This window comes from Erithacus rubecula (assembly GCF_903797595.1).
Source record: "Erithacus rubecula genome assembly, chromosome: 6".
In the NCBI taxonomy this organism is placed as follows: Eukaryota; Metazoa; Chordata; class Aves; order Passeriformes; family Muscicapidae; genus Erithacus; species Erithacus rubecula.
Genome location: NC_136688.1, coordinates 35582269 through 35609636, shown reverse-complemented (window position 1 = coordinate 35609636; position 27368 = coordinate 35582269). Strand labels below are relative to the sequence as shown.

Here is a 27368-nt window from a genome sequence, read left to right as displayed (position 1 = left end):
AAGTATTATCTACCTATTCTTTTGAGGCATTCATCATTAAGCAGCAAAGATGGTAATGGCACATGTACACAAGCATTTCTAGCTTCAAAAAGTTTCAGATCTCTTTATATCCACATTAGTGCTGCTTTTAAGTGCAAAGATGGTCTTGGTCTTTCAGCCACCAGCCCTCCCCATAACAAAGGCTATTTCCTTCCAAAACTGTAGCTCTAAGTACTACCTAAACTTGTTCACATTTTATTTCTCAATCTATAATTTAACAATCTATAGCTGTTTAAGAAAATTATCAAAATAACGACTTTTAAAATATTTGTTACCATGTCTTTGAAACCTTATTAGTTATAAGCAGTTCAAAGTGGGGTACTTCTATATGTTGCCATCTCTTTTACCTATGAAATCACAGGTTTACACAGACACTTTGGGAGCCATGCAAAGAACATATATTCATAACTACTAAAATAAAATTAACTAGATCTGATTTATCCAGTTTTCTGTATCTAGAGATGAAAACAATCAAATAGAACTATTTATGGAAAAGGATAGAACAAGTACAGTAAAATTATATTAAAATGCAACAAAAAGTTGAAAGTAGGACTACAGTGTACACTCTCTCATCTGAATTTCAGATGATTTAGAAGAGATTTGGAAATGAATGGCAGACAAAGATTTTTATCAGATCATGATTTCAATTGGTGTGGTGAATTAGCACCTTTTTGTACATAATCCCCAAGCCCAACAAACAAAAATATTTTCTTCAAAGAGGACTTTAAACACAAAATGCAAACTTTCCATTCCTGAAGTACACTGCACATTTTTCATTGCTGTGGCCTGTATGTCTGCTTATCAGATTAAATATGCTCTAGATTCTTTTGTCCACCCTTCAGTCATTGCTCATGTTACCTGATAGTCTGGCTGGTTTACCTCTTTACTATATTTGCACTTAATTTTTATTTCCTTTTGCTATTGCTCTTGTATATAATATCAAAAATGCTGTCTCCTACCACTTCTTAGTCTTGTATGACACTGTTTGACACCTGAAGCCACTACAGAGCAAGCAAGAATTAAAAGCCATGTCTATGATTTATAAGAAGCTATTAAGAAGTGTGCTGTGGGTCTATATATAGTGCACAAATCTTCTCCACCAAAAGCATGACCAATGAGCTATTGCTGTATTTTCACAGATGAGAGTGTTCCAATACCTTTGATTTTGCTGGTGGCAATGGTGTTGCAAGTTTTGAATAGCTATGAAGACATTTGGCATACAGAGCAACACACATCCAAAATACCTTATAGAAACCCTTCTGAAAATAAGGGTATTTGCAAGAAAGCAAATACAACTCCCACCTTTGTCTTTTTCTTAGGCAGAAAGGTGAAAAAAATCTGCTCACTTCTCTACTTGATCCTCTGTGACCCACTTTCTGAACAGTCTGATCACCTCTAGATTCATTCCATGGAGGGAAATGACGAATAATTTGTGGAAATATTTTCTTGTTTAAAAAATCTCTCTTCACATCCCTCTCTCTATCTGCAAGGAGCCCACTGCATAGGAATGCTGTTCCAGAGCTGTGATTGGGCTGGAAAGCAAAGGCTGGAACAGAAGGGTACTGAGGGACACATGCAGATGTGCTCTTGGTGCTCCATCTGACTATTTTGTCTGTTTTTCCATGAGTGTTGGATGGAGGATGATAAGTCCTTTTAGTGTTTACTGAGGCAGGCTTCCCCCTTCTAAATGCAAAACCAGTGCTTATGTGTGCTCTTTTTGCTGGGCTCTGCACAGTCCAAGAATCTCAGCACTACACATCTCATGCTACAGAAGTCTGTCTCTGCCAAGGGGAATGCAGCTTTTCTGGGTGCCATAGGACACAGCAAAACCATGTTTTGAAGCAGAAGCACACTCCAATGCTCAGAAAAAAGGGAGCATTTCTTTGTTCAGAAAGGAATTTCCACTCTGAGATTGACACTTGTTATCTAGCAAACACTCTCTTGTAGAAGTCTGTGGATTTTCATTGCTTTCAGAAGTGTCTGTGTGATCAAGTTTTCCAGGGAATGTCTTATGTTAGAAAAACACCCCCACCAAATTCCAGCTCAAGCTTCTTAACTGAAAGGATGTGGATATGGACATCTATGCACAGAACACCTCTGTGTGTTTCTCAGTGTGTTTCTCAGTGGGACAGAGCACAATTTAACCTGTGCATGTACTAAACTCAGAGAGTTAACAAGCACCTTTCTAATTCCTGGAACATTTTACTATGTTGCCTACTGCTTTATGGTCCCTGGAGAAGAGCTTAAAGTTTTATGAACATTCAAAACAAATTTCTATTAGACTAAGTGAACCACCTGTTACAGATGTCTTTTTAATAACTCTCTTGGAGTATACTAGAGGCAACTCAATTAAATTAGTTTGAAATGTGTGGTTATTCTTGTCCAATAAAGCACTTTATTGAGAGTCCTTTGTGTTCATAACCAACCTTGGTAGCAATCCATTTCCAGTTGCAAGTCAAGACAACACCAGCTCTTAATGTTCTAATAAACAAATGGTTTAACAATTGGGAGCTAATTGTCACAGTGGGACAGCCTGGGATGCTTGTAATCAGGCCTGTATTGTTACAATTCATTTTCATATTGTAGCAAAATAACCTCAGGAGCCCTTTTGAATTAAAAGAAATCTCACTTTATGCTCGTAGATGCTCAGTCTATGCACTTTAAATCAGATGCAGCAATTTTAGACCACCTTAATCTCCTCAAAATCAACAGCCAACATTTTCTTGCCCTGTCTAGGAATGACACTTTAGCAGTAAAATCCCATTTGCAAAAAATGGATGGGATACATTCTGTGGCAAATTACTTGTAATATTTTACAGATTTACTCCACCACACATTTACTACAAATCTTACAAAATCAGCACTTATTTAAACCACAGGCGTGTTTATAGACAAGAAGATATTGTAAATCACAACCAGGAACCAACTGGTAAAATAAACTTTCTTGCAAATAGATATCTCTTCTATGAGTATGCTAATAAATCCAAATCTAAGTTCCAATGTATCTAAAATCAGGGTACAACAGTGCTCAAGAATTTTTGAAATAAACTATTTTCCACCCATTCAGTCTCACCTTCTCCATGTTTTCCATAATTTATTTTCAACTAATCCTATAGTACTACTAAGATGTCTAACATGTAAACTATGAACAGATTTAAACAATAGCAATTTAAACTACTTCAAGCAACACCAAGCTTCAGATAATGAAAGCTGCAAAAGAAGTTGTCAAGGCTTCTATTGTTCACAATTGTCCAGATAGCAAACTCTTTTTCCAGTTTGGTGTGCCTCACAGCCTTAAAAAAGGCCTGCTACAGAAGGGTCATCACCTCCTAGAAAGCCTTATTAACAACCTGCAGGAAAACTTGCAAAACACACCTATGCCAGCTGAGCTGGAAGTATTTTGGTCCCACTTTCACAAATACTCACTTCCACCTGTCCTTTTTTAGCAAATAGAGGTCAGTCAGAAAATTAAAAGAACACTGGCTTCTGTTCAGGGAAGAAATTATATGATCACTCAATGCAAAATTTGAATTGTTCCTAAATTAGTTTGCAGATACGAGCTCCTTACAATTCATTCTGAATACAACGTTTAGATGTGGTTTTTTTTTTCCCCACCTATGAGAAAATGTCTAAATTACTTTTTCTGCACTAAGCCAAGATTGTTATGGAAAATCCTACTTATTAAACTAGCCCTACTGGAATTTCACATTAAATTCCAAAGACAAAGAAAGCAATTTTATCACCTCCTTTTTCAGGGATCTTGTTTAGTTGCTTTGCTTATTGTAACAAAAAGAGTAAGTAAATCAACCTAATTAAAAAAATAAACTTAAGAACCAGCTGGAGTATCCTAATTATTTTTTTTTTCTTGTAAAATAAAAATTACTAAAGCCTAAAGCACTTATTTTATGTTTGTTTGATTTTTCTTGTTAGGAGAAGCATGTAAAACCATGAGTGTTTAATTTCCCAAAGTTTGACAATTACTATTCCCAGTAAATTTAAAATTATAAAACAAATATCAAAATATCAAAATTATATCAATTGATATATTGATTGATTATATCAAAATACAATTTCAAAATGCTTTTATCCCTTGTTTCATGAAAAGCAGAAAAAATCTGACTCCACCTCAAATCTCAAAACAAACAGTATGACTTGTTATTATCCCGGGAGGTTCTAAGTAATGAAAAAAATTCTCATGATGACTGCCCTTTATGCACCTGATCTCTTGACCCAGGTTTCAAGGGGTTTGTTCGTTCAGAACTTTGTGCACTCCTGCCTGGGCTTTCTGCATCTTAAATATTCTAGCTGGTGTTTTTCCCACCGGTTCTTAAGGAGAGATCTATTGTTAAATAAATAATAATAACAAAAAAAAGTGCCTCAAAAGCTAATCATAAAGGAAATGAGAAAATGAGTTAGATGGACAGCCAGAACAGATCATTAAGTTAGGACAACATCATAGGCTTTAGAATCAATAAACAGAATCCAAACATTATTTGGACACCATTATGCAGTATGAAATGGAATTTTTTCTCAAGATGGTTTGCAGCATTGAAACTGAAGGATGAAGAGTTGATTTTATCTTGTAAGATTTTAGTTCTGATTTGCACTATTAATTTTGGTTAAACATAACACTTTTTTTCCCTAAATTGTGTGAAGTAAACAATGACATTCAGTAATCATTTTCTTAAGAAAAAAACATATAGTATGCCCCTTTGGTGGAACAGTTTTTAAATTCTAATAGAATTTCAAGGTTATTATCTATTTCAGATCAACACTCGAGGTCAGAGTTCACAGCAGCCAGAATTTACAAACCTCCAATGGGTTTTGATTGACAGCAATCAGCATCTCCTCAGCATCACTGAGGGAACAAAGTACAGGTCAAGACAGCAGGCGATTTCATCTGTCATTTTTAATTATCTAAATGATATTCACAGACAAAACCTTTCCCATCCATCAGGGCATCGCATTACCATAGACAATGTTTGTTTAAAGAAGAGGCCATAAAATCAAACAATTATGAATGCAGACAAGCCTTGCTATTGACTGCATAAATAATCAAGTGAGATTTCCAAAACTCTCTGCTAATGAATTGGTAGATTGCTGGCAGGAAGTGGCAAGTAATAATACAGACAACAATCTAATGTTCTTATTGACTTTTACTAAAGCTTAGCTACAGGAGCAAAGATCTGAAAATGACGTCAAGTAAGGTTTCCATAGGAGCCGTATTGATATCAGTACACTGCTAAAACACAAGTAGTTAACTCCTGACCTCAAAGTAGGACCAGCAATCCCCTGTGAGAGAGCTGAAACACTAACAGTGTAATATATCATGAGCTGAGTCAACAGCCTCAGGCTCCAACAGTGTTACTGTACTGGAAAGGGTCCCTTCTTTCGCTGTGTAACAAACAGCCTGATCCACAATAATTCACCTGCAATCCCCAAAATAACTCCATCTGAGTCTATGAGTAAGTAAACATCTGCAAACTGAAAAGGATATTTAATGCTGTTATGAAAAATATGGTGTGTAGAACACAGTCTCATGGAGTGGACTCACCTTTCTCATCTGGATGTTCCCAACAGCTTAATAACTTCACACTTTAAAGGCCAGAATCACAGATGACATAAATTGCCTTAAGTCTGTTGCTTCATTTACACTATCTCATTAGCTGTAATCACAGGTAACTAGCTACACCAAATTTTGATGAAAGTATTGGTTTAGTCAATCAGAAAAAGCCAACAAAGTGAAACTGGTAAGAATTCCTTTCCCTGGGTCTAAGAAACTAACATGAGACCTCCTCAAGGTGAAAAAAAAAAGAAAAAAATTGACAGAAAGATGATACATGAAGTGTGCAGTCTGTCTCTATTTAGTGGGACAAAGCTTAAGATGCTTTTTCTCCCACTAGGAAATACTGGAGAAGGATTTCCTCTGGGTAAGGGAATTAGGGTTGACACCAGATGCACTGTCAAGACAATAGCCTGGTAGGTGTACAACACAAAATAACAGTGAAAGCTTTTTGCAAAGCCCTAGAGGATGGTTATTGAGACAGAGAGAAAATAGCAGAAACCTTTCCCTTCATTAACACATGTAGACCTGATTGCTGTCAGCATGCAATTCTAGTTTCTTTCACTTGAAAACATATCACTAACTACAAGTCTCACACTTCTTACTCACATGATGCCCCTGGAACTGTTTTGGCAAACAGTATGAAGCAAAAAAGTAGTTTTGTACTTCAGAATCCCAGTAGTTTCTCCTGCCAAACAAAATAAGCCAGTCTATGTTTGCAAAATCTTTAACTGCCAGCTGTGTTTCTGGGACTGTCCTTCACATCCGTTGTATCTGAATAAGCCCAAACTAGTTCATTGACTGTCTCATATTAGCTCATTCACATTTTTCAAATCTTTATGAGCTCTTAATAACCTTTCACAGATGTCAAAGAAGGAAACTGGACTGATTTCAATGGGACTTCAAAAAGGAAGCTTTTAAATGGATAAATGAGAAAAGCTCATGATCCAGAGAGATAAAAACTATCATTACATCTGGTCTTGGTTCTCAGGAAAAAAAAAAGGCAATATCTAATTAGTCCTGTGTAACCCACCCCTTGGCCTAAAAAATTAGTGAAGAACACTTTACTTCCCCTTCAGCCCCCTCTCACCCCCACATATACTGCCCAGCTTTAATTATCCTCAAGGAGTACACATGATTCTCACCAACTTGGTCATGAAGACAAAACAGACCTCGCAGATTGTATCATTCCAACTGAAATGTCCCCTCTTGAGCACATAATTTGTATATAATGCAAGACACACATTTTTTATGTAGCATTGTGGAACTATTTCTGAATTTATTTCTTCTCATGGCATGCAGGATGCCTTGTTTTCTCACCAGATAACCAGACAATAGACACATTAAGATGCAGCAAGGGCTTACATCTCCTAGAATTGAGACTTTCAGTTCAAGTTCCATGGGTCCAGGTTTTGAGCCTCTGGAATTCCTGGCCAGTATCTGCTTTCATCAGCTCACAAAGATGACTGTGATACCCTAAATTCACCATTAATGGATGTCTGATAAAATCCATTTTTGTCAGTAGAAGTGAGTGATATCTGACTGGACGGAAGGCACTGCCAACCTAAGTAAAAACTACAATGCAATGTTCCAATTTCCTTACTTCAGTTCGAATTAAAAAGTTAATTATATCTCAGTTCAGACCTAGAGAACTTTGCTGTAGCAGTATATTTTAATGGAAAGAGGTACATTCATGATGCTCATTCATGATTCTGGGTCACGACAAGCTCGGAGTTTCTAGAGCAACAGATATAACCAACAACTGCACTGAAATTAGCCTAACTACAGATGTTCCTATATTAGACATCTTTAGCAATTACTGCTAAAATGATACACTCATCAGCTTCATAACCACATGTTCTAAAACAAGCAGCAAATCTTACAAATATGAAGAATTTTGGTCTATACATTTCACTGGGAAACTTTTGCCAATATTTTGTTTTATTTTTAAAATTTAATACTATGCTTTATTGAGATGTACCCTTTCTTTCCCATAAGGACTACTTTTTCTACTGCCAGCTTTATAAAAGAGGCTTAAAGTGTACATTCAAGTTATCATAATATATTTTTACATTGTTTTAAGTCCCATGGATAAATATCTCAGGCTTGTTAGAAAGACATCTCATTTCCCCTAGGAAAATGTACTGTTTTTTAAAAATCTTAAAATATATAAAAAATATTAAAAATATTCTTTGAAGAATGGCTCTCTAAAGCATTAAGTTGTGTTTAATAATATTCCCTCTTTTACTAAAGCAATCATTTACACCATGGACAGTCTGAATTAAAATAATCCATCAATGCATCATAGCTTAGTTGCAGGCAGTGACACAAAGAATGCCATGGCAACACACCAATGGAACTATAGAAGTTTCATAGTGTCAACAGAAACAGAGAGTCTCAGCTAGGTGTCTTTCTCAGAGAGGAAGCTGGCAATATTTATGGAGAATCATTACTTTTAGAAATTATGCTTAGAAAGTGTTTCAAAAAGGACACAAGCTAGTTTTGATTAAGACACAATTCTGAAGAAGGATGGTAGTATTTGGTCCCAGAAGTTAACCTTGAATCTCCACTGGAAGTAAATAAATATTAATGCAAAGTTCTTAAAAGCGATCTTGACCTGACAGTCTAGGCAATATAGACACAATTGTCTCAATGAATCCATTATATTCTTTCTCCCCTTCATTCCAGCAGTCATTACATTTTCAGTAGATGAATTATTTCCTGGGGAAATCCTATATTACAGGATACTTTGGATTTCACTCTCTTCATAGTTATCTTCTAAAAGATAAGGCTAGATTCTAGAAAAAGACATTAAAGCATGTGATTATTGACTTAAGAATTTATTTCTGGCTTTTTATAGATTGGTTACCCAATAAATGAGTGACTAGCTAAAGTTCTTTCAGAAAGACTCTAACCAAACCTAAATACTTAAAACATCTCTTTCAATGGCACCATTATTCTAGCAACTCAAGTTGCAATATTACAGGTTTCAAACCACAGAAGCTAGGAAAAATGACTAAATTGAAAAAGCCCCCACCACCCGAAAATAATTCCACTCTCAAGGAATTTTTTGCGAAAGCTATTCTATAGATTTGCAAACTTATCTGGAAAAAGCAGCATAAGGAGAATGGTACCAAAAAGTTGTGTGATGGTTTCATTAGATGCTGATATTGCTTCTTCATTAATTACAAAAAAACCAAACAACCAACCTATCCCAACCCAAAGCCTTGTGATGACAACAGACAGGTATTTTTCAAGTCAGTCTAGAAGGTTTAGAAAGTATAATTAGAAACTGTCCTATCTCAAATGGCTCAGTGGTTTCATAAGATTGCCACATGAACAGAAGTCAAAATACAACATCATCAAAAACTAGAGAGGAAAAAAAATAGAGTTAAAAAGAAAATTCTTTTCTTAAAAGCAGAAATCAGAATTATATATGCTTGCACAAAGTAAAATAAAGAAATTATCTTGAAATAAATGAATCAATGAATTATTTGGTTATATTGATGGGGAACTACTAATAAAACACATAATTTGAAGGAGGAAATCTTTCTACCTACAAATGCTGTTCTACAAAAGCTTTTACAATACCATGATATATTCAGTCATTTTTCCTCAGCAGCTCAGGGAATTCAGTCCTGGATATTACTTCTTTAAGTATTATCATAATCTTTTGTTTTGACTTACATGCACCTATTAAGATAATCATTTAAGCATCTTTTAACTCAATCATACTTAAGTGTAGAGGTAAATATAAGCACAGCACACAATTCCAAAGAAGTTTATCATAAGTGACTGCCCAGATGGACAATATGTGCTTTCAGGAGTGCAAAGTTTTCAGCTCTGGTTCATTAATAGTGATATAAATCAGGACTTTTCATGGAAGTCAGGGGATTAAACAGTTCTAAAAGGAGTGAGAGGACCACAGGACTGGATTGCTTGCATTTTTGAGGACCACACAGTGGATGACATTTCCTGCTTCTTAACAAAGCTTTAAAAGTCAGAGAAGTAAACTTCCACTTAGACAGTGTCATAAATTTCAGAGGGAAAAGGTCTTACGACCTCTGGCAGCTTATACTTTTCTAAAATAATAAAGCTTGTAAGACTCAAAGGTTATGTTGAGGGGTTCAATTTTTTTCTATTTGAGAACTTTTTGCTTTTTCACAAAAAAATGTAGCAGTACTGGAGTTTAAGCCTAACATGAAATGCATTCTCATACATTCAATCAGTTCTGTATCTGAAAAGGTCTGCCTCAAAATATGCTCTGAATTTCTACCTTTTTCCTCTCTTATGCAACTGACAAAGTGTTCCTTCTTTCAGAGTAAAATTTCAGTTATATACATATGAACAGCTTAAGTAAAACCTATTAAAATGTCATTGCAGTCATAATGTATTTTTTAAACTTCAAAGAGGAATGCATCTGGGCTTGTTCTTCAAAACAACCAACAAAATAACAATAGAGACCATTTCTTAAACATCTGAATTCTTTCCAACAAGTAATTTTGCTAGGGAATCAACTCCATGGGTTTATTTACCATTTTTCCCCTAATATAAAGTGTTTATTTCTTATGCAATGCAGAAAATGTTTTATAATAAAGATGATGACAGACACCTTCAACATCTCTAAAACTGTATTTCACAAATCACAGCAGGGCAATAAAATAACTAATATTCAAATTATGACATATAGTAATGACAAACTGAAACACAAATAAAGTCTGTCATACAAAAAATGCAAACTAGTTTGTTTTTTTTTTAAATTAAATGCATTTTTTACCTCAAGAGAAATTAATAAAAACAACTAGTGGGTTAACATAAAAAAGTGCCTTCTCTTTCTCTTATATTTCTGATTTTTTTATTTTGAAACACTTTCCTTTTAAAACAAACCTTACACTTTTTTTTCTGCCAATCAGTATTGACACTGGCTATAATGGAAAACACACTTCATAAAGTCATACTTTTAAGACAAGTATTCTTGTGGATATTATTAATGGCACAAAAAGTACATAATTACTAAAATCCAATGATTTAGCTTTCATGAAGTTTATGAAACTGGGACAGTATGGGAAGAGAACTTCTTTGTTAAAGATAAGTTATTTCAGGGTTTCTGGAGATCAAGGCTGACTCAGGAACCCATACCAATTCTCCCAAGAGAATGAGCAGGTAAATATTAACATACTTAATATTTAAATTCATATTAAATATTAAAGTTGCTTCTTCAGATAAGGATAAAATCCAAACCACCTGTAAGTTCCAGTCTTTTCAGATGTATTCTTTTTCTTCTGGCATTTTAAAAATACTCTCATTTCCTCACTGCAATGCTGGTTTTTACATGCCTGCATAAGCAGAAAGCCTCATGCATCACAATCTTGCCATGAATGGAAAGAGCCCCTATACAGTCTCACAGGACTTCTTTCGACCTAAATTGGCCTTTCCAACATAACAGCATTGCTTCAGAAGGCTTGGCTTATCCATTCAGTGGCTGTGCTGGCTGGGATCTCTAACTCACTGGAACAGAGAATCTGCTGCAGGTTGGGAGCCAACTGCTGGTGTAGCACTGACAGATGCAGGACCCATATGCCCAGGCCTGGGTAGGATGCCTGTATCACTGGCATCTGGATATCAGCTTTCCTTTCCTGGCTCTGCTGCTGGCTTTGCTGATAAACCCCACTGTCTGTCTGTCGTGGGTCAGCCTGCTGCTGCCCTGTACTCATGTTTGGTGGATTACTCAGTGGTTCCTTTCTATTAAGGAGTGCTATCTGAGCACAGTATGCATCCCTTAATGCTTTCATAGGCCACTACACATCTAATTCCAGTATTTCTACTGTTACTGGTGATTTCAGCATAGATGATTAAATCCTAGAGGTGCAGCGAATCTGCAGAATGTGTAAATGTTCATTTCCTGTCTAGTGGCTAGGAAGTTATGCTGATACCATCCATTACTTTTTAATCCTAAACAATTTTTTATTGCTAGATATACTGCCTGGAATTGCCAGAGTAAGATTTGAATGACTAGAAAGACATTTTTATGATGAGGAAAACACACATCATTAATATGCTCTTTAATAGTAAAGAAAGAAAACAACAAACAAAACCTATGCAAAAATTTTACAAAATACTATTGACACTTACTTAGATCTTTGCATATGTCACCCTGGCAGGCACATTATTGAAAGAAAAAGAAATAAAATGCCCTTTAAGTAGAATTCTGTTCTATGCTCTTGCTACTGTGCTTCCTTAGTTTCTCTGAAAAAGAGACTTTTTTATCCCTTGAGAATGAAAATACTGACCTAAGTACTTGTGAACAAACATTGATAATACCCACAAATTAATAAATAACAACCATTTCCTTAGGCAAGAAATGGGAAAGGCTATTTTCTGTTTAAATTTGGAGTCTACCAAAACCAGAGCCTATCCATGAGGGAGGTCACTGAATCTCCTTCTAGAACAAGGCTTAATGGTATATGCTCTCCTACACCCAGCAAGAGCAGCTACAATCACTTCATGCCAAGCCTCCTACATGTAGATAATTTATACCCTCATCAGGAATAATCTATCTGGGAGTTGGGGGAACTTTTGCAGAATGAAAGCCAAATGCTGCTAATTGGCCTTGGCAAACACTGGAAATGTGGGGGGCAGTACAAAGCCAGCAGCTAAATGTGCAAGGAGTAGACATGCAGCACCCCCCTTCCTCTCCTGCAGCGTGTACCCAGCCTCATGTGGCCCAAAATGCAGCCTAAAATGCAGATGTGTGGAATCTTGAGCAGATGAATAAGAGTCCCTACAATGGCCCCAGTGCAATGCCAGTGGGAAGAGCAGGCCTTTCTGCAGGAAGGTGGATTATCTCCTGCTAGCCAGCTGACATACAGGGTCAGTCTTTCACAGGCACAGCTTTAGAAGACTGCACCAAGCTTCAACTAAAATACTCTATTTCTTTTTTATTATTATTATTTGTGCCAGCTGCAAAACAATTAATAACTACAAAAAATAAATTAAATTAAACAAAACCTTTTTCTCATTTTGAGGATGTTAAGCTTGGGTTTATAACAAAACCAAGTATTTTTTTCTTGCTTTGACAGACTATTACAACATTATATCCTTGAAAATTTGAACTGTTTAATACCTTCTTATACATGTTCTGATAAATAGTATTTATGTTTAGGATATCTAATGCTTTTTCTTGAAAGGGAGGATCATATTAAACATTTGATTCTGCTTGACTATGCAATTTGTAAAGGATGAAAACCAATGCCTTGATCATTACTATTTTAGACATGTAAATGTAAAAAATATTTGAAAGAACAACAAAAGGGACAGCAAGTTTAGCAAAAGAGTCTTTCAATGATACTTTTTCAAGTCCCAAGCATTTTTTTCTCAGAAATAGAGGACTTACTCTTCTTTCCAGAATTGTCTGCTGACCATGTACTGTCCAAAATTAAGCCTTGAAATTCTAAACCACAACAGAAATATGTTTTTTTAATGTAAAATTTTGGTTGCTTTGAATACAGAGACACTGAGTCCAGACTTTCAATTTAAATCCAACCTGTAAATTACCTTCTTCAAGACTGTACAGAAGAAATCTGAGATTCTCTACTTCATGTCTGTTACATATCAGGACTACACTAAAACTCTAGCTTTGTTTCATTAATTTTCAACAAAACTAACACTTCTTTATGCTGTGGACTAAGAAGCATTTGGTGTTAGCCTGAAGAAAGCTGACCAGTCCCATACTGGTAGTGCATCCCTTCAAATCTTTTCACCTGATGCTATTTTTGGAATAACAAACTGCCAAGTGGCTCTATCAATGGGCTAAGAGACAGCTCCTACAGCTACGGTGTCCTCTGTAACAACTGTTCTCTACTTTAGAACTCTCTTGCATTGTGAGGAGAACTTCTGAGCTCTAGACACAGACATACACTCCTCACAGATTTTTCTTTCTACTTAAAATGCTCATTAAAGGCAGTTAATCCACCACCTCTGTGCTAAAAAACCCAAAAGAATGAAATCATAATGATTAAAATCTTTATGTTGAGAAGATAAAATTGAAGGGAAGAATAGAATAACAAATAGAAAGTGCAAAGCAAGCCAATGATACACACTTTAAATCACCAGCTATAATAAATATGTAGGATACAATTTACAATGCATTAAATCAAACCTGAATTCTGTGAGACTCTATCAAAAGATATAGTTGTACAGTAACCTGAAATTGTTCATATCTAAATAGGAATCTCCTTAAAATGTAAGAAATGTAAAAGGAGAAAATTCATTGGCTAAGTACTGTGCATAATTAATGAAGAGAGTCCAGCCCCAATTTGCAGCTTTTGTGACCTTATTACCTCTGTGTGTGTGTGCCTAAATGTGATACCATGTAATTACACATAACTAGTTCACTTGTGGAAATGTTATCTTTTTTCCCATAGTCCCTTTTATAATTTCTCTACAGGTAGAAATTCTAATACAATGACATTTTAGCAGCAACTAATAGAAACAGCCATTTAATCAACTTTTGAGATAATATACTTCAGAACAGAAAGTACAAGCACGACTCATTTATTTCAACAATATTTGTATTCCCTTAAATGTTATGTACATAAAAGTCTGCAAAAGTGGTCTCACTTTCCAAGTCAAGCCAGGAAAACAGAACTAAATTTTAAGTTTTTATAGCATTGGGGAAATTTGAACACATAGGTTCCGTGTCAATATTTATATTCTATTTATTTAGGCCTCACAGTTGGAAACAAACAAATAAGCAAACAAAAAGTGTCTAGCAGATACCTGATATGATGAAATAACTCAGACTTAAAAGCAGTCTTAAACAATAGCATTCACATAAATCTCAGCCGTCCATGGTCCATTTAAGGGTTTTCTGTATGCAGGCTAAAACCCTACCCTTTCCCAGTTCCCAGGTAAAAAGAAGACATAGAGTGCTGCCCATCACATCAATTGCAGAGGAGTATGAATGATGCTTAAACCCTATTTCTAGTATTTTATATTTTATAAGACCTGAAATGAGAAATATTTGAAACTGTCATCAAAGTTTCCAAAAAGGTGACGAAAAATATCAGTTAATTTGCCCAGCATGCCCATGAAATGTACTTTCCCCCATCTTTATTTATTTATATAAAATCAACACTCTTTTCCTTTCTTGATGAGCGCTATGATTGAAAAAAAAATCAAATTTTTTTCTGAAACAAGGACACTTACTGCCCTCACCTATATCTTTACAAACACCATAGAGGGTATAATTCTTCCTAGTGAACCCACACATTAGTTTATGCTGCCTATACTTTTCAAGGCACCTTACTTCAGAGAAATATAGGGCAAAACCTCAAATCATAGCTGAATGCAGACTCCATTAGAGTTCTGTTGATGTACCTGAAGAAAAAAATATCCTCCTTCAGCTTCTACAGGCTGCAAAAACTCCTCCACTTCTTTTAATGACCTATTCCCTCTGTTTGATTCAATACAGCCCACTGGCTATGGAAATGACAACACTCAGCAGGTGACAACAAAATGGTCAAGAAACAGGGCTGAGATATGTCATTTTCTTCAAATAGTTTCTCAGGAATTAAATAACACACCACTCTATGTGTACATGTACTGCTCAGATCAAATATTTTTTTATTAAATGAAACTGCACACTTCTCTATATATAGTTTCCATATGAAATGCAGGTTTAAGTGTACTGCTCCAAGCTCCAATTGCAAAACAATTTGCTGTTTCTCACACCTCCCCAGTCTCCTTTTAGCATATAACCCCTTGGGCAGCAAGTGCTCGGATGCTGTACCTTTGCCATAACTCCAGATTGAAAGCCCTGCCCTTATGGAGTCAATCTAATGCATTTGCTATGACTGGGACAAATTGGAGTATGCAAATTAGCACCTTTTGAGTCTCCTGAACCCAGGAAATTCTCTTGCTACGTGTTCCAGCTAATGGACCTGAGATGTCCTTTGTAACAGTGCTGTCTGTGCAACTCCTTTAACCTTTTCAGATTCTGATCTAGCCTTTGTTCCTAGCCCTTTTTAGAATCATGCAATGTATCAAGTTAACCTCTGTTATAATTTAAACTGGTGTAACACCAGAGCCATATCATAGCATGCAGTGGCATTTACACATGTTTAAAGTGCAAAAGAGCATCCAACAGTGAATAGAGGCCCACAACATTAAAATTTCTCAGTTTTCCTGCCTACTTTCAGCTTCAACATCTTATCTTTACCCTGAATCACTAAACTAGTATAAAATGCACAATTAGATTTCTAAATTTCTAAGTAAATTAACATCAAGTATAAGAGTTTGCCCTTTTATGACAAGAGTATGATCTTCTGAGAAGACTGTCAATCTACAAAGTACTTGAGAAGCGATTGCTGATCAAGCGTGAACAGATTCCTAGGCAGAATTTATAGAAATCCACAGAAAGATGAAATAGAATTATCCTGAAATCATAAAGGGAAAGCTTTACTGGAGATTCCTTGTCCCTGGAAAGGCACACAGCAAAGCAAGATAGTAATCTTTTCTTAGCAAAGTCCTGTGACTCTTTTCAAAATATCTCAGCATTTGCACTGACTTCCTGCCTTTAAACTGTGTTTGGGTGTGGAGTTTAAACAATCAATAAGCACATTTCATGTAACCCCAAATTACTGCTTCCAAGCAGATTGTGTGCCTATCTTTACTCAATACAGCATTCAGTATGCTAATATTCTCCTCGCTTGCTGATTTTTTAATTTTTAATTTTTACATTTTATGCCTAATATGCTTTGGTCCTGTCCACTTATTATTGTATCTTTTCTACAAACTTATACTTTCATCAGCATATATACAATCTCTTACATCATAAATCCATCATTGTTCAGTTTATACTGAGGCAATACAGCATCCCATTTATTACTATTATATCTCTGCTTAAGCTGAACTGTATAATCGTCAACTATTCTAGAGAAAACATAGTTGCATACTAAATGCTTTTGATTTTGGATAGAGATGTAGATTAAATAAATGCCTTTTTTTCTCCTCTTTCTTCAATTTCTGGACTGCATTTTCTTGAGAGCATTTGGTGTTCCCTTTGGTTTTATACCCAAACTCTCTGGATGCCACTTTATGTCAGGAAGAAAACTCATAAATATAGGCTGTACTTGACAATTAGGAGGTTCAGATTCAAAATTTAAGTACTGAATATATTCCCTACAGAAATCATTCTCTCAAAGAATTTTTATATGATCTCCAAATCTTCAGTTTTGACTTGCTCTGTACTCGTTCTGTCTCACTGCATTTATGCACAGCTCTTCACTAATATAGAAAGTTTAACATTGCTCTGCTGAGTGGTTTGATCTGTAACAACTATTTCCTCTTAATTAATCTATTTAATTTCCATTTTATTTTTGGCTAGTCATGCATAATTTAATCTCTACTTCATCCCAAAAATTTTTACTTTCAGACAGCACAGATCTATGCTCTCCAGCATACTCTAAGTTTTGTCAGCCTTTTCACATTTTCCTCTCTTTGTCTGCCTTTGACACATGCTAACAGATGTCAGTTAGTAGTCTACCCCTTTAACCCAGTACAAACAAGAAGCTGAACAGTCTTCTTCATTCTCAGAAAGTGCACCACTGACATCATCATTAGCAATTGCCCTTCACAAATTTCCAAGCCAGTAGAAGTCTTTTCTCCTGACACCTTTTACAGCCTGGAAAAATCCTCCATCAGTACTACCATCTGCTGCTTCCTCACCTTTAGTCTTGTGTCACCATTTCTGTGTTGACTAGTGTTATACAGAGAGAACCTCGTTATGTAATACTCAGAATGACTGAAAATAGTAAATGAGAAGATAAATCTTCTCCCTAATATTTTATTGCACTCAAACACTTTCCTGTCTCTTTTCCCACTTTTTATATTTTCTTGTCAGATGGGACTCCCTATAATAATTCAAATATTGAAAGAAATTAGACTTCCACTCAGCTACAATCTAGACAGTCAACTTCTTTTTTTTTTTTTTTTTTTTTTTTTTTCTATTGCCTCTATCTACTTAAAATACTACAAAGTTGTACACATTTGTGGGGGAAGAAAAATTTTAGAACTTTGTGTCTCATTCACTTATGATTATTCATACTGCTTGGCTGATTTTAATACCTAAATAACAATGGGCTTACAAGGCAAAGTATTGGTACATTTTTCCCTTCAAGAGAAAGTTGTTTCTCCAATTGTGTGCAACTTTTGTACCATACACAATTGTTCATTACAAAAATGTAAATAACTTGTTCTGGTTACTGTTCTCTAATTTGCCTTAACAAAACATTTTCAAAAATTTTGCCCAATCTAGACTGGTTGCATGCTTGACACACATATTTACAATGTATGGAGAACTTTACCCACATACTCTCCAGCAAAATTATTTTTTAAAAGATGAATGGTGTCATTGTCTTATTATATTATAATCTAGTTATTATGGATTAATAGCAACATCTTCCAAATATGTGAGTACTGTAGTGAAACTGTAGCTGAATTCTTTCCACTTTTCATCTAGAAAGCTTGATAGAATACCACTTTTCTAAAAGTATGTCTATAATGCTACAAAAATAGTGACAGAAATGGAGGACAAGACCCACTTGGACAAGAGAGAAATGATATGAAAATTCCCTTCACATTTGGTATTTCATTCTACACTTTCTGTATTTGATAACATTGAATTACAAACTGGATGATAAAACTGCATTAAGTTGAGGAGTATGTGAAAACATTTTCCTGATAACAACTTCCAATTTTTCTGGCTGAAGATGGGAAAAAGCCTTTTATTTTGTAACTACTGAGATACTAACAATCTTTGTTTGCATTAGTTGATCATTCACATGACCCTGAGTACTTCTGAGAGTATCCCAAATATGGTTCAGTCTGCTATTTGCAGCTATTACACAGCTTGAAGAGTTGGATGGGATCAACCCCTTGAGCACAATGGTAGATTTGTTTTTACCTCAGTTTAGGAGTGCAGGTGGATGGGATACTAACTACCTGCAAACAGAAGATTGGTAGAGTGCTCACTTGGAGTAAAGAAACATTAATTTTCCTCTTTCCTGAGATATTTAAGCTTAGCTGACATGCTCCAGAAAACAAACCAATGGCTCAACTACTCTATATGGTACTGGCATCACCTTGAATGATTCACTAGAAATTGTATTTATCTGCACATTTACCTGCACATTAATAAGGGTCCCTCTCTGAAGCATAGTAAATTGACAAACAGGTTATATGTGTACTATTTTATATTAGTCTTATTATTACCATGTTGGATACATTAATAAAAATAATTAGCAAAAATATCAAACTACTAGGATGAGAGGCATTATTCAATTGTTCACAATGCCAGTAATTCATCAGGCTTCTTACATCCATAGGATGTGGGTGGTTTGCTTATTTGTTGACTTTAAATGAAAAGCTAAAAGAACATCAATGGGTTTAATAGCCCATGGCTTCTCTAGAGGATGAAGGTAAAGGGACTATTAAATTTCCATGAAGGTCCATCCACCATCTCAGGCTTCCAGTGGAGTGAAAAGCACATGAACCAAGACTGCCTTTCATGCATGGAAAGCCTTGGACTACTGCGTGGGATAAAGCCAAATTGCAGCATCTGAGCCATTTGTAGCTTCCCAGCAGCTCAAATTCTGCTCCTATTCTAGGATGGCATTCCATGATCAAGGCTGTGGTGATACAGAGGTTTGCAGGAAGTAAAACAAGGCCTTACGGGCCTTGTGCATATTTCGGATGATTTTGTTGTGTGATCTTGGACACAACTGGACATTCTCTACATGTATCCTCTGTACATTGTTAACCACTTCATTCAAGCTAAGTTGTTTGTAGTTTGTGACTTCTGACTTGATGAAAAATACAACCTATATGGTCAGATTGTTTGCACTGAGGTTGCTTTTTCTTGGATCTTAATGGGAATGTGATTTTTCTTCTCATTGAATCTGATACTGCAATTACAAAGACCTTTCCTCACCACAAAATACTTGGAGAGAAAGGTACAACACAAAGTGAAAGGGAAATGCAAGTCTCAAAAAATGTCCAAGATAACATTCAACAAGGCTTATGAAAAGCTTCTAGGAAGGTAGGTGGGGACCTTTATGAAGCAGAGGAGAATTCAGTAATTGCCATCCATTTATAAATCACAGATGCTCAACAGATCTTGCCATGGAAATAAATGAGATTGGTAGCTAGCTTTTTTCTCTGTCTAGTTCAGTAGTTCAATTCTATCAAATCTATCAAAATTATCTAATGTGCAATAACTTTAGGGACATGGCAGAAATTAACTATAGTCTTCCAATGAGTTTAATTTTGGATTATGTTTGTTTCTTTGCTTTTGTTTGTGTGTTTTGAAGCTAGTACAAATCGACACCCTAAGAGCTGTTCACCAGTAATCCCAAATGAACATGCCCACAAAAAGAATAAAAAGATACATTTTTGCACTGACACTTCAGTATCTCTCCAACATAAGGATTTCTTCACACAAAATGAGGTAGGACAGTATAGACAAGCTAAGACAACTATTGTCTAAGTTGCTGTGTATGTGGTGTGTACATAAAGCTATATGAAAGTGTTAGAGTTTCTTAACAGTTGAATAGGCACTGCTGAAGCAAAGAATGGAATTATGAAAGTTACCACTCTTGTACACAGAATTACAAAATGTGCACTGCTCACTACAGTTCAGATACACACTCCTGTTATTACTTAGACCAGCCTTCCATCCTAGCCTGACTTTATAACTATTCCACTTTGATTGATTCCAAATATTTAATCTTTAAAAAAGCACTGGTGTTTTTAAAGAAAGAAACATATATTTTCAAAATGTTAAATTTTATTTGAACGCAATGTACATTATACTTTTAATTGTTTTACAGTTCAAATTGTAAGGTGTATTCTTTTTTGTTCAAGAATTTTAAAAGCAACTAATTTAAATATGCAAAATTATCTTGAGTTGTTCATACGTGAACTTAAAAGCCATGCAACACAGGAAAATTAAGTAATTATGCCTCCAAGTTATTTACTGCAATTAAGCTCATTTATCATATGCAAATTAGTGCAAACTGGTCTCATTAGTTACTAAATTACTCAATATGAGCTGAACAATGTAGCACTCCAGTTTGTAATGAAAAATCCCTGTAGAGGCAAGCAGTATCAATTAAGCTAATTTGCATATGCAAATATATTCACTAACTTTCCCTTTTCTCTATATTTAGTTCTACATTTCCTGATCATTCCTGATTATAAGAAGACTATGGGGTTACTGACCCTTTTTCACACCTCCTCAGTAGCAATGAAGTTGCAGGTAAAAAAAATCCAGAGGTCCTGAAAAAATTATGAAAATCTTGCTAATTTTTACAACCAATTTAAGCCAAAATTTAAATAGCAGGTACCAGAAAATTTTTTAGTGGATTTAGTTGAGAGATATATATATATGTAACAGAAGATCTCTATTCATGTTATAACACCATTTTTGCAGAGGAAAAAGAATGTATAGGACAGGAAAAACAAAGCCCATAATATGATAGATCAAAAATCTTGTCAAAAATTAATTAACATATTGCCATTATCTACTTTTATCCTCCATTACATCCTACTCTACTATTCATAATTCAGGTGGTTCTACTTGGAAAACATTTAAAAGGCATTACACTGACAAAGATTCTGACATAATTTTGAGCAATTGTCTTTTGTGGTGTCTTCTTTTCCACGAGCCCAGAGTGGATAGTGCCTTTGGCTTGTGACCTAAAACTGGGAATCTCTTCAGCATGATATACAGCAATCAGCTGTGGCTTGGAGACTTTTGGACACAGAATCATAGAATTTTAGACTGATTTGAGTTTAAAGGGTCCTCAAAGATCACCAGGTTCCAACCCTCTGTCATGGGCAGGGAACCTTCCACTAAACCAGGTTGCTCAGAACCCCATCCAACCTGGCCTTGAACATTTCCAGGGATGAGGCAGCCATGGATTTTCTGGACAACCTGTGCCTGTGCCTCACCAACCTCTTAATAAGGATGTGCATGAGTGTTGGATTTTGTATGTAAGCAAAGTATAAGACTCTTGGTATATCTAGATTTGTATAAAAGACAAATGCAAAGATGCATCCAGCCTTACCTTATGCAAATGAAAAGTATTTACTTTATAAGTATTAAGTTTCCTTTTATCAGGGTTTTTACTCAATTTTTCATCTCTGAATTTATGTGAAGGTAACAGTGTGTTGAAGTTTTTGGAGTTCATGAAGTCTGCCATTAATGAAACAGAATTAACTGTATGATCCCTGGGCACAAATGCTATCTCAGATCAAAATCAAAAACTTTTAAACTTTTTTTTTCCTCATTACTGGTAGAGTTTTACTTTTTTATTTTCTGCACTTAACTGCATATGGGAGAAAACCTTTAGCACCTGTATCAATCATCATTTAAGCAGTATTTAAACATTTGATTCCTTAATAATAAAAAAAAAGCATGGATGAAGACATGCTTCATTCAATGATAACTAAGCATTATATGTAAATACATGGATTTAATATGTATAGACATGATTAATGTATAAAATGGATACCTAGACATGACTGACACTACCTGCTTGTAGACTCAAAATACAAAAAATATCTCAATACATACCTCCATTTCTGTTTTTGTAACATTATTTAAAATAAATTATATCTACTTTTAAAAAATCTACTGTATTATACATATTTGTCTATCAATAAATTTTGAAGTATCAAAATATGAAAAACATTAGAGAGGCTCCTTAATTTCTGAGCTTACACTTAACCCAGTCTTCAAAACATTAATAGCAAAAGGGATTACATCAACTATTAATTCAAATTCTTCAGATAGTAGACTCTGAAATCAAAATTTCCAAGGTACAATCAAGGTTGCTTACTTCACTTGCAAGCAATACTTATCACGACACTTATTTGAAAATAATTTCTCTGAGAAGCAGACTAGGTGAGAATATGTTAGAACTGTATTGCACCACAGTGTCAGTCCAATTGTTGCTTTAAAAATAATTTTGTCTTCTGGTCATTATATTTCTACCTATTAGACCACAAGGCAGTACTTTGAAGTTCATTCTGAGCTGTTTAGAACTGGTGCATTTGAATGCATGACCCAGGTTTTACTCCTGAGGGTTGACTGCTCTGCTAAAATAAGACAAAATCTTAACCTGTCATGATAAACCTGTCACCAGTCTTAATTCATATTGTCCTTTTTCCATCTTTAACAGTCTATCTTGCAAATATCAGAGTGGAACTTCCTATTATCACCTGAGAGATTCATGGGATTACTTTGATAAAAGCATCATCATCTTTAAAAAGGCCACACCTCAACAGATATCCAGTACAAAGCTGATAGTAATTTTGATTTAAAATCCTCAGTTTTGAGTACAAGTGCAATACAGAGTTTTTTTCAGTAGTAGTATGATGAAGTTATACCGTGAAAACACCTTAATTTATTACAAATAAATTTAAAACAAACAAAAATCATAACAAAACAAAAAAACCCAATCAAAAAACCCCCAACAACCCATAAGTAGAATCTAGTTTAAATAAGGATGAAAGTCACTAATTGTTTCAATATTTAGTATGTGAAAAACTCAAATATCCAGTTGTTTCAAAGCGGCCATCCTAGGTTTTTTCATTTTCATATGTCAGAGTCATACTTAATACCTAAAGACTTTAAATAAATCGGTCTCAATGAGGTTTTATTTATGTATGAGTTATAAGTAATATTGTAAAAACCATACCTTTAGGATATATGATATGTTTATGCACTCAACACACTGACAAATTACGTAAGCTGAAATGTCACAAAACCCTGGTTCTTAATTTTTTTCTACGTGTATGAGACAGCACAGCAGTGCTCCTGCCTAACATGCAAACACAGTGCTGTAGATACTGGTGCAGATCTCGGACACAATAACTACAACAAAGGTATTTACTTACAGGATCAAAAACTTCACCTAGACCTCTGCCGAGTGCACAACTAAGCAAATAATTTCATTCATGACTCTTGTTCCAAAGAGAAATTAATTCTACTAGTTAATTTCATGTTTTCCTAAAATTATCTTTGTTGCTATTCTGCATTTAGTTACTTTATAAAGATGTGAAAATTTTGACATTATCTATAGTGCTTTTGAATATCACAGCTGAGTTAGTACGGAGATAGCTCTCAATCATTTCAAATTAAGTGGAATATTTCTCATGATAATATCCTAATTTACCTCTCTCATACCTCTCAAAAGATAATACACCAGACAATATATTTGCATTGCGAAGCTGTGTACATTGCTAAATAAGAGCAGTTATTCAGTGCCACACTTAGAAAAGACTGTGTGGGTTTTATTTCCATAGTGCTGGGCTTGCCTTACTGCAAAACATACTACATTTTCTTCTTAACTGCTTGTACTCCACATTTGATTACTTCAACCTAAGAAAGGTTGTAGTAACCCTGGCAGAATTAATCATGCACAAGAATGTTTCCATCAGGTCACTGTTTTTCAGTTGAGTCTTCCTGGAACATGATGATTTGTGCCATGTGACGAACTTGTTTGACAAATACCAGACCAGTTTTCAGCCCACAGCTAAGGACACCTAAGAGGCTTCTACTCATCTCTTAACCTCTGCAGATTGCTCCAAATTTCTGATATATAATTGTGACAACTGGGATGTCATAGAGAAAAGCACTGCTTATAAACCAAAGGGGGGGGGGAAAAACCCCAACCTTAAGTTGATACATGACATGAGAAATCACCAGCACAAAACATCAGCTTGTACACACATTCACACAAAAGGGCATTCTGCAAGCAAACACCTCCTGCACACTTCTAAACAACAAAATATTGTGATTCAGCTAAAATAGCACTTGCTTTCCCTCTCATTAACAGTCTCCCAATTATGGACTTTCAAAATACAAGAAATATGAGCATAAAAAAAAAAATCTCATCAATATAAGTGCTGATAACAATACTATTCAAAATATTGGCAGAAATATGACTAGTTAGATATTTTGATTTTTCTTGGAAAAGCCATTTTTTACCTGTAAAATATGACTTCCCAAATGTGATTCAAATACTTCAATGGCAAGGGCACTGGGACTTCTCCTGCGCTGGGCACCTATAACTGAATAAAAAAACAGTTATGTTGCAAGGTTTGCACATTCATTTCTCACGCATCCTCATCACTGACATTAACTATTTAAATCTTTTTCATCTTAATACAGCAGTGTTAGTTTTTGCTTTCTATGTAGTATATAAATTTGCTAGTTTCATATGCAATTTAAGAGTCAAATTTGAAGGATAAAAAAATACAGATTTTTTCAAAAAAGCAATCTATTTAAATGTCCAGTTAGTCTGGAAATTGTTTGTTCAGATACATCTCAGATCCCTGTAGGTTCCTGGTGATGAAAGCACACTGAATGCAGTGAAAAATACTATTGACAGAGACCCTACACATATTGTAAATGTTTTGAAATGTGGGGATAAGAACTAAATACTGCTCATGAATTAGGAAGTTTGTTCTACTAGTTTATCTGAGAGGTTTGTCTGAACATGTTATTATTTGAAAGCAAAATGAAATAAACAACATTTTAAAAAGCCACCATTTGTAAACACATCTATATCAAAGTTTTTCTCAGTGTAGAGAAGTGTTTTAGTATCCCAGATAGCCATATTAGTTGCTGGAATAGGTACTCCAAACTTTAGCTTCTACATTAAATTATATAGTTTAAAAGTACAAAGTGAATAATAGGTAGTTATGCTTCAAAGGCAGCGGTAACTACAAAAAAAGCTGAGAAATCACAAAACGAATATTCTTTAAATTGTCTCTGTATGCCAGGAACACAAAACCAGAAATTAAGTCTGCAAATAACCAAATGTATCCATTTACTGTAGGCCTAAGCTACCTTTCCACAAGATCAGAGAAAGCCAGAGCCCAGAAAAGGCGGCACAGGGCTGCAGGAAGTTTCCTTTCCTGTCCTAGTGACAAAACCAGGTATATCCATAGCAGAGAGAAGAGGCAAAGTTCATTATGCACCCTTCTAAAGTGTGTACAAAAGCATTTACATCCCAAGACCCTGATGAGAGACTAATGCCTCTGAAACCATCACAGCACTAGTCCATCTTTACGTATTGCTGTCTTTACAGTGTGTGATAAGAAAAATGAAATATCAAGGAGCCACTAAAACAAGCAGAATGAATGACTGCCATTACCGAACAGGCCAATTTAACACCAATGGAAACAAAATACAGAGCAACAATTTCTTACTCTTCTATGATACTGGCTGCCAAACATGATATCAGTAGGAAAAGATAAATGCCAAGTAATGATAGTCATATTGACCTGAAAATGTAATATCATTTCTTATTGATGTTTCATGTAATTTCCTTGCAGGAAATTCTAAGCTATTTATACTGAGCAAACAGGTGGCTTCATAGCTAATAGATTCAGGCAATAGCTCATAATTACAAATGGAGACTGCTGTAGAGCTGGTATTTCCTAAGTACTCCTCTTTTCTTATATTCAAGGACATAGACACTAACACTTGAAAGAAAAATCTTCAAGATTGTATTTCTTAGAAAAACTTTATCCTAACTTATGGGACTAAACAAAATAAACAGCACCGTAAAGATTTTCAGTATTCTGATCATGATTGCTGTCAGCATGATGCATGGTACAGTTATTTCACTTATAATCTATCAGAAACAAAAAAGCAAATTCAGTTTTGGCTTGCTAGACATTGCTTCATATTAGTTTCCAAACAGACCAAAAAAATCCCCCAACCTGTAAACCTGCAACACCTCCCTGAAATCCTTTAGGTCCTTTCATTCTCCCAGCTAGACCATGTCATATTTTCCTCACATTGTCTGAACACAGCACCTTTTACCTACCACCAAAGGAATTTGCCTGCCAAATAACCTTCTGTTTCCTGCCCATATCCTTTCATTACCACCCTCTACTATTTCAAAGAGCATCCATTACATATTGAATCCAATTCTACTATGTCAATTGCAGGGTTTTTAGCATTTAAGTATCATAATTTGAATGAAGTGCCCGAAGTCAGTGCAGCTCTCTTTTAAACAGTATCTTCATCCTCAAATGACACTTGCAGGTAAGTCATCAGTCATCCTTGATTGGGACCCTCTGTTCTATACCTCAAATGAAATCACTTTAAAGTCATTGAGTTAACTAGAAAACAAGAGAGGGTCAGATCTTATCTTTAAAATTTGTCAGTTAAATCCTCTATTGATGACTGCATACTTGGAGCTAGTATATACATAGACAAATATCTTGTAGTACTTTCATGCCATTCACTGACATTTCTATAGTACTAGAACTCTGGGATTTAGGTGTCTTGCTCTTAGTCAGGTGATGTGGGGTTCTTATGACAGTTCCTAATTTTAAAACCATGATAATAGGTTACACAGAAAACTATTATGTTTCTGGTAGCCATGCTGCAACTCTTTTTTGATTAAAAAAAAATTAAATATGCATCTTATTTCATGCATTTCCATAAATATCATTCCTCATATTTTGAAGAATGAGATAAGAATATTGAGACAAATACAGAACAAGGGAAACTTAAATTATTTTATCATCTGGATTCATTGTCTTATTATTTTACTTGAGCTTTCAAGTTTTCTTGATATCTATTTGCAGCAGAAGAAATATGCTATTTTGGGTATATGAGTGCATGTCACATTGATACCTTTCAGAAACATGGCAATCTCACAGTCCAGTCACAGCACAAAAC

The 27368-nt window shown here is 35.1% G+C and overlaps 1 protein-coding gene across 7 annotated transcripts in view; it reads right to left on the bottom strand.

The window, feature by feature from the left end:
• The window catches only part of NPAS3 (neuronal PAS domain protein 3), a 582446-nt gene that overhangs the window by 268471 nt on the left and 286607 nt on the right, over window positions 1-27368 (bottom strand). For 5 of the 7 annotated variants that reach the window (XM_079310215.1, XM_079310216.1, XM_079310221.1 and 2 more), the window contains one exon: window positions 24657-24739. In XM_079310215.1, coding sequence (XP_079166341.1) covers window positions 24657-24739 — 83 coding nt within the window. The remainder of the gene's footprint in view (window positions 1-24656; window positions 24740-27368) is intronic. The other 2 variants (XM_079310217.1, XM_079310220.1) reach the window with 1 other exon arrangement.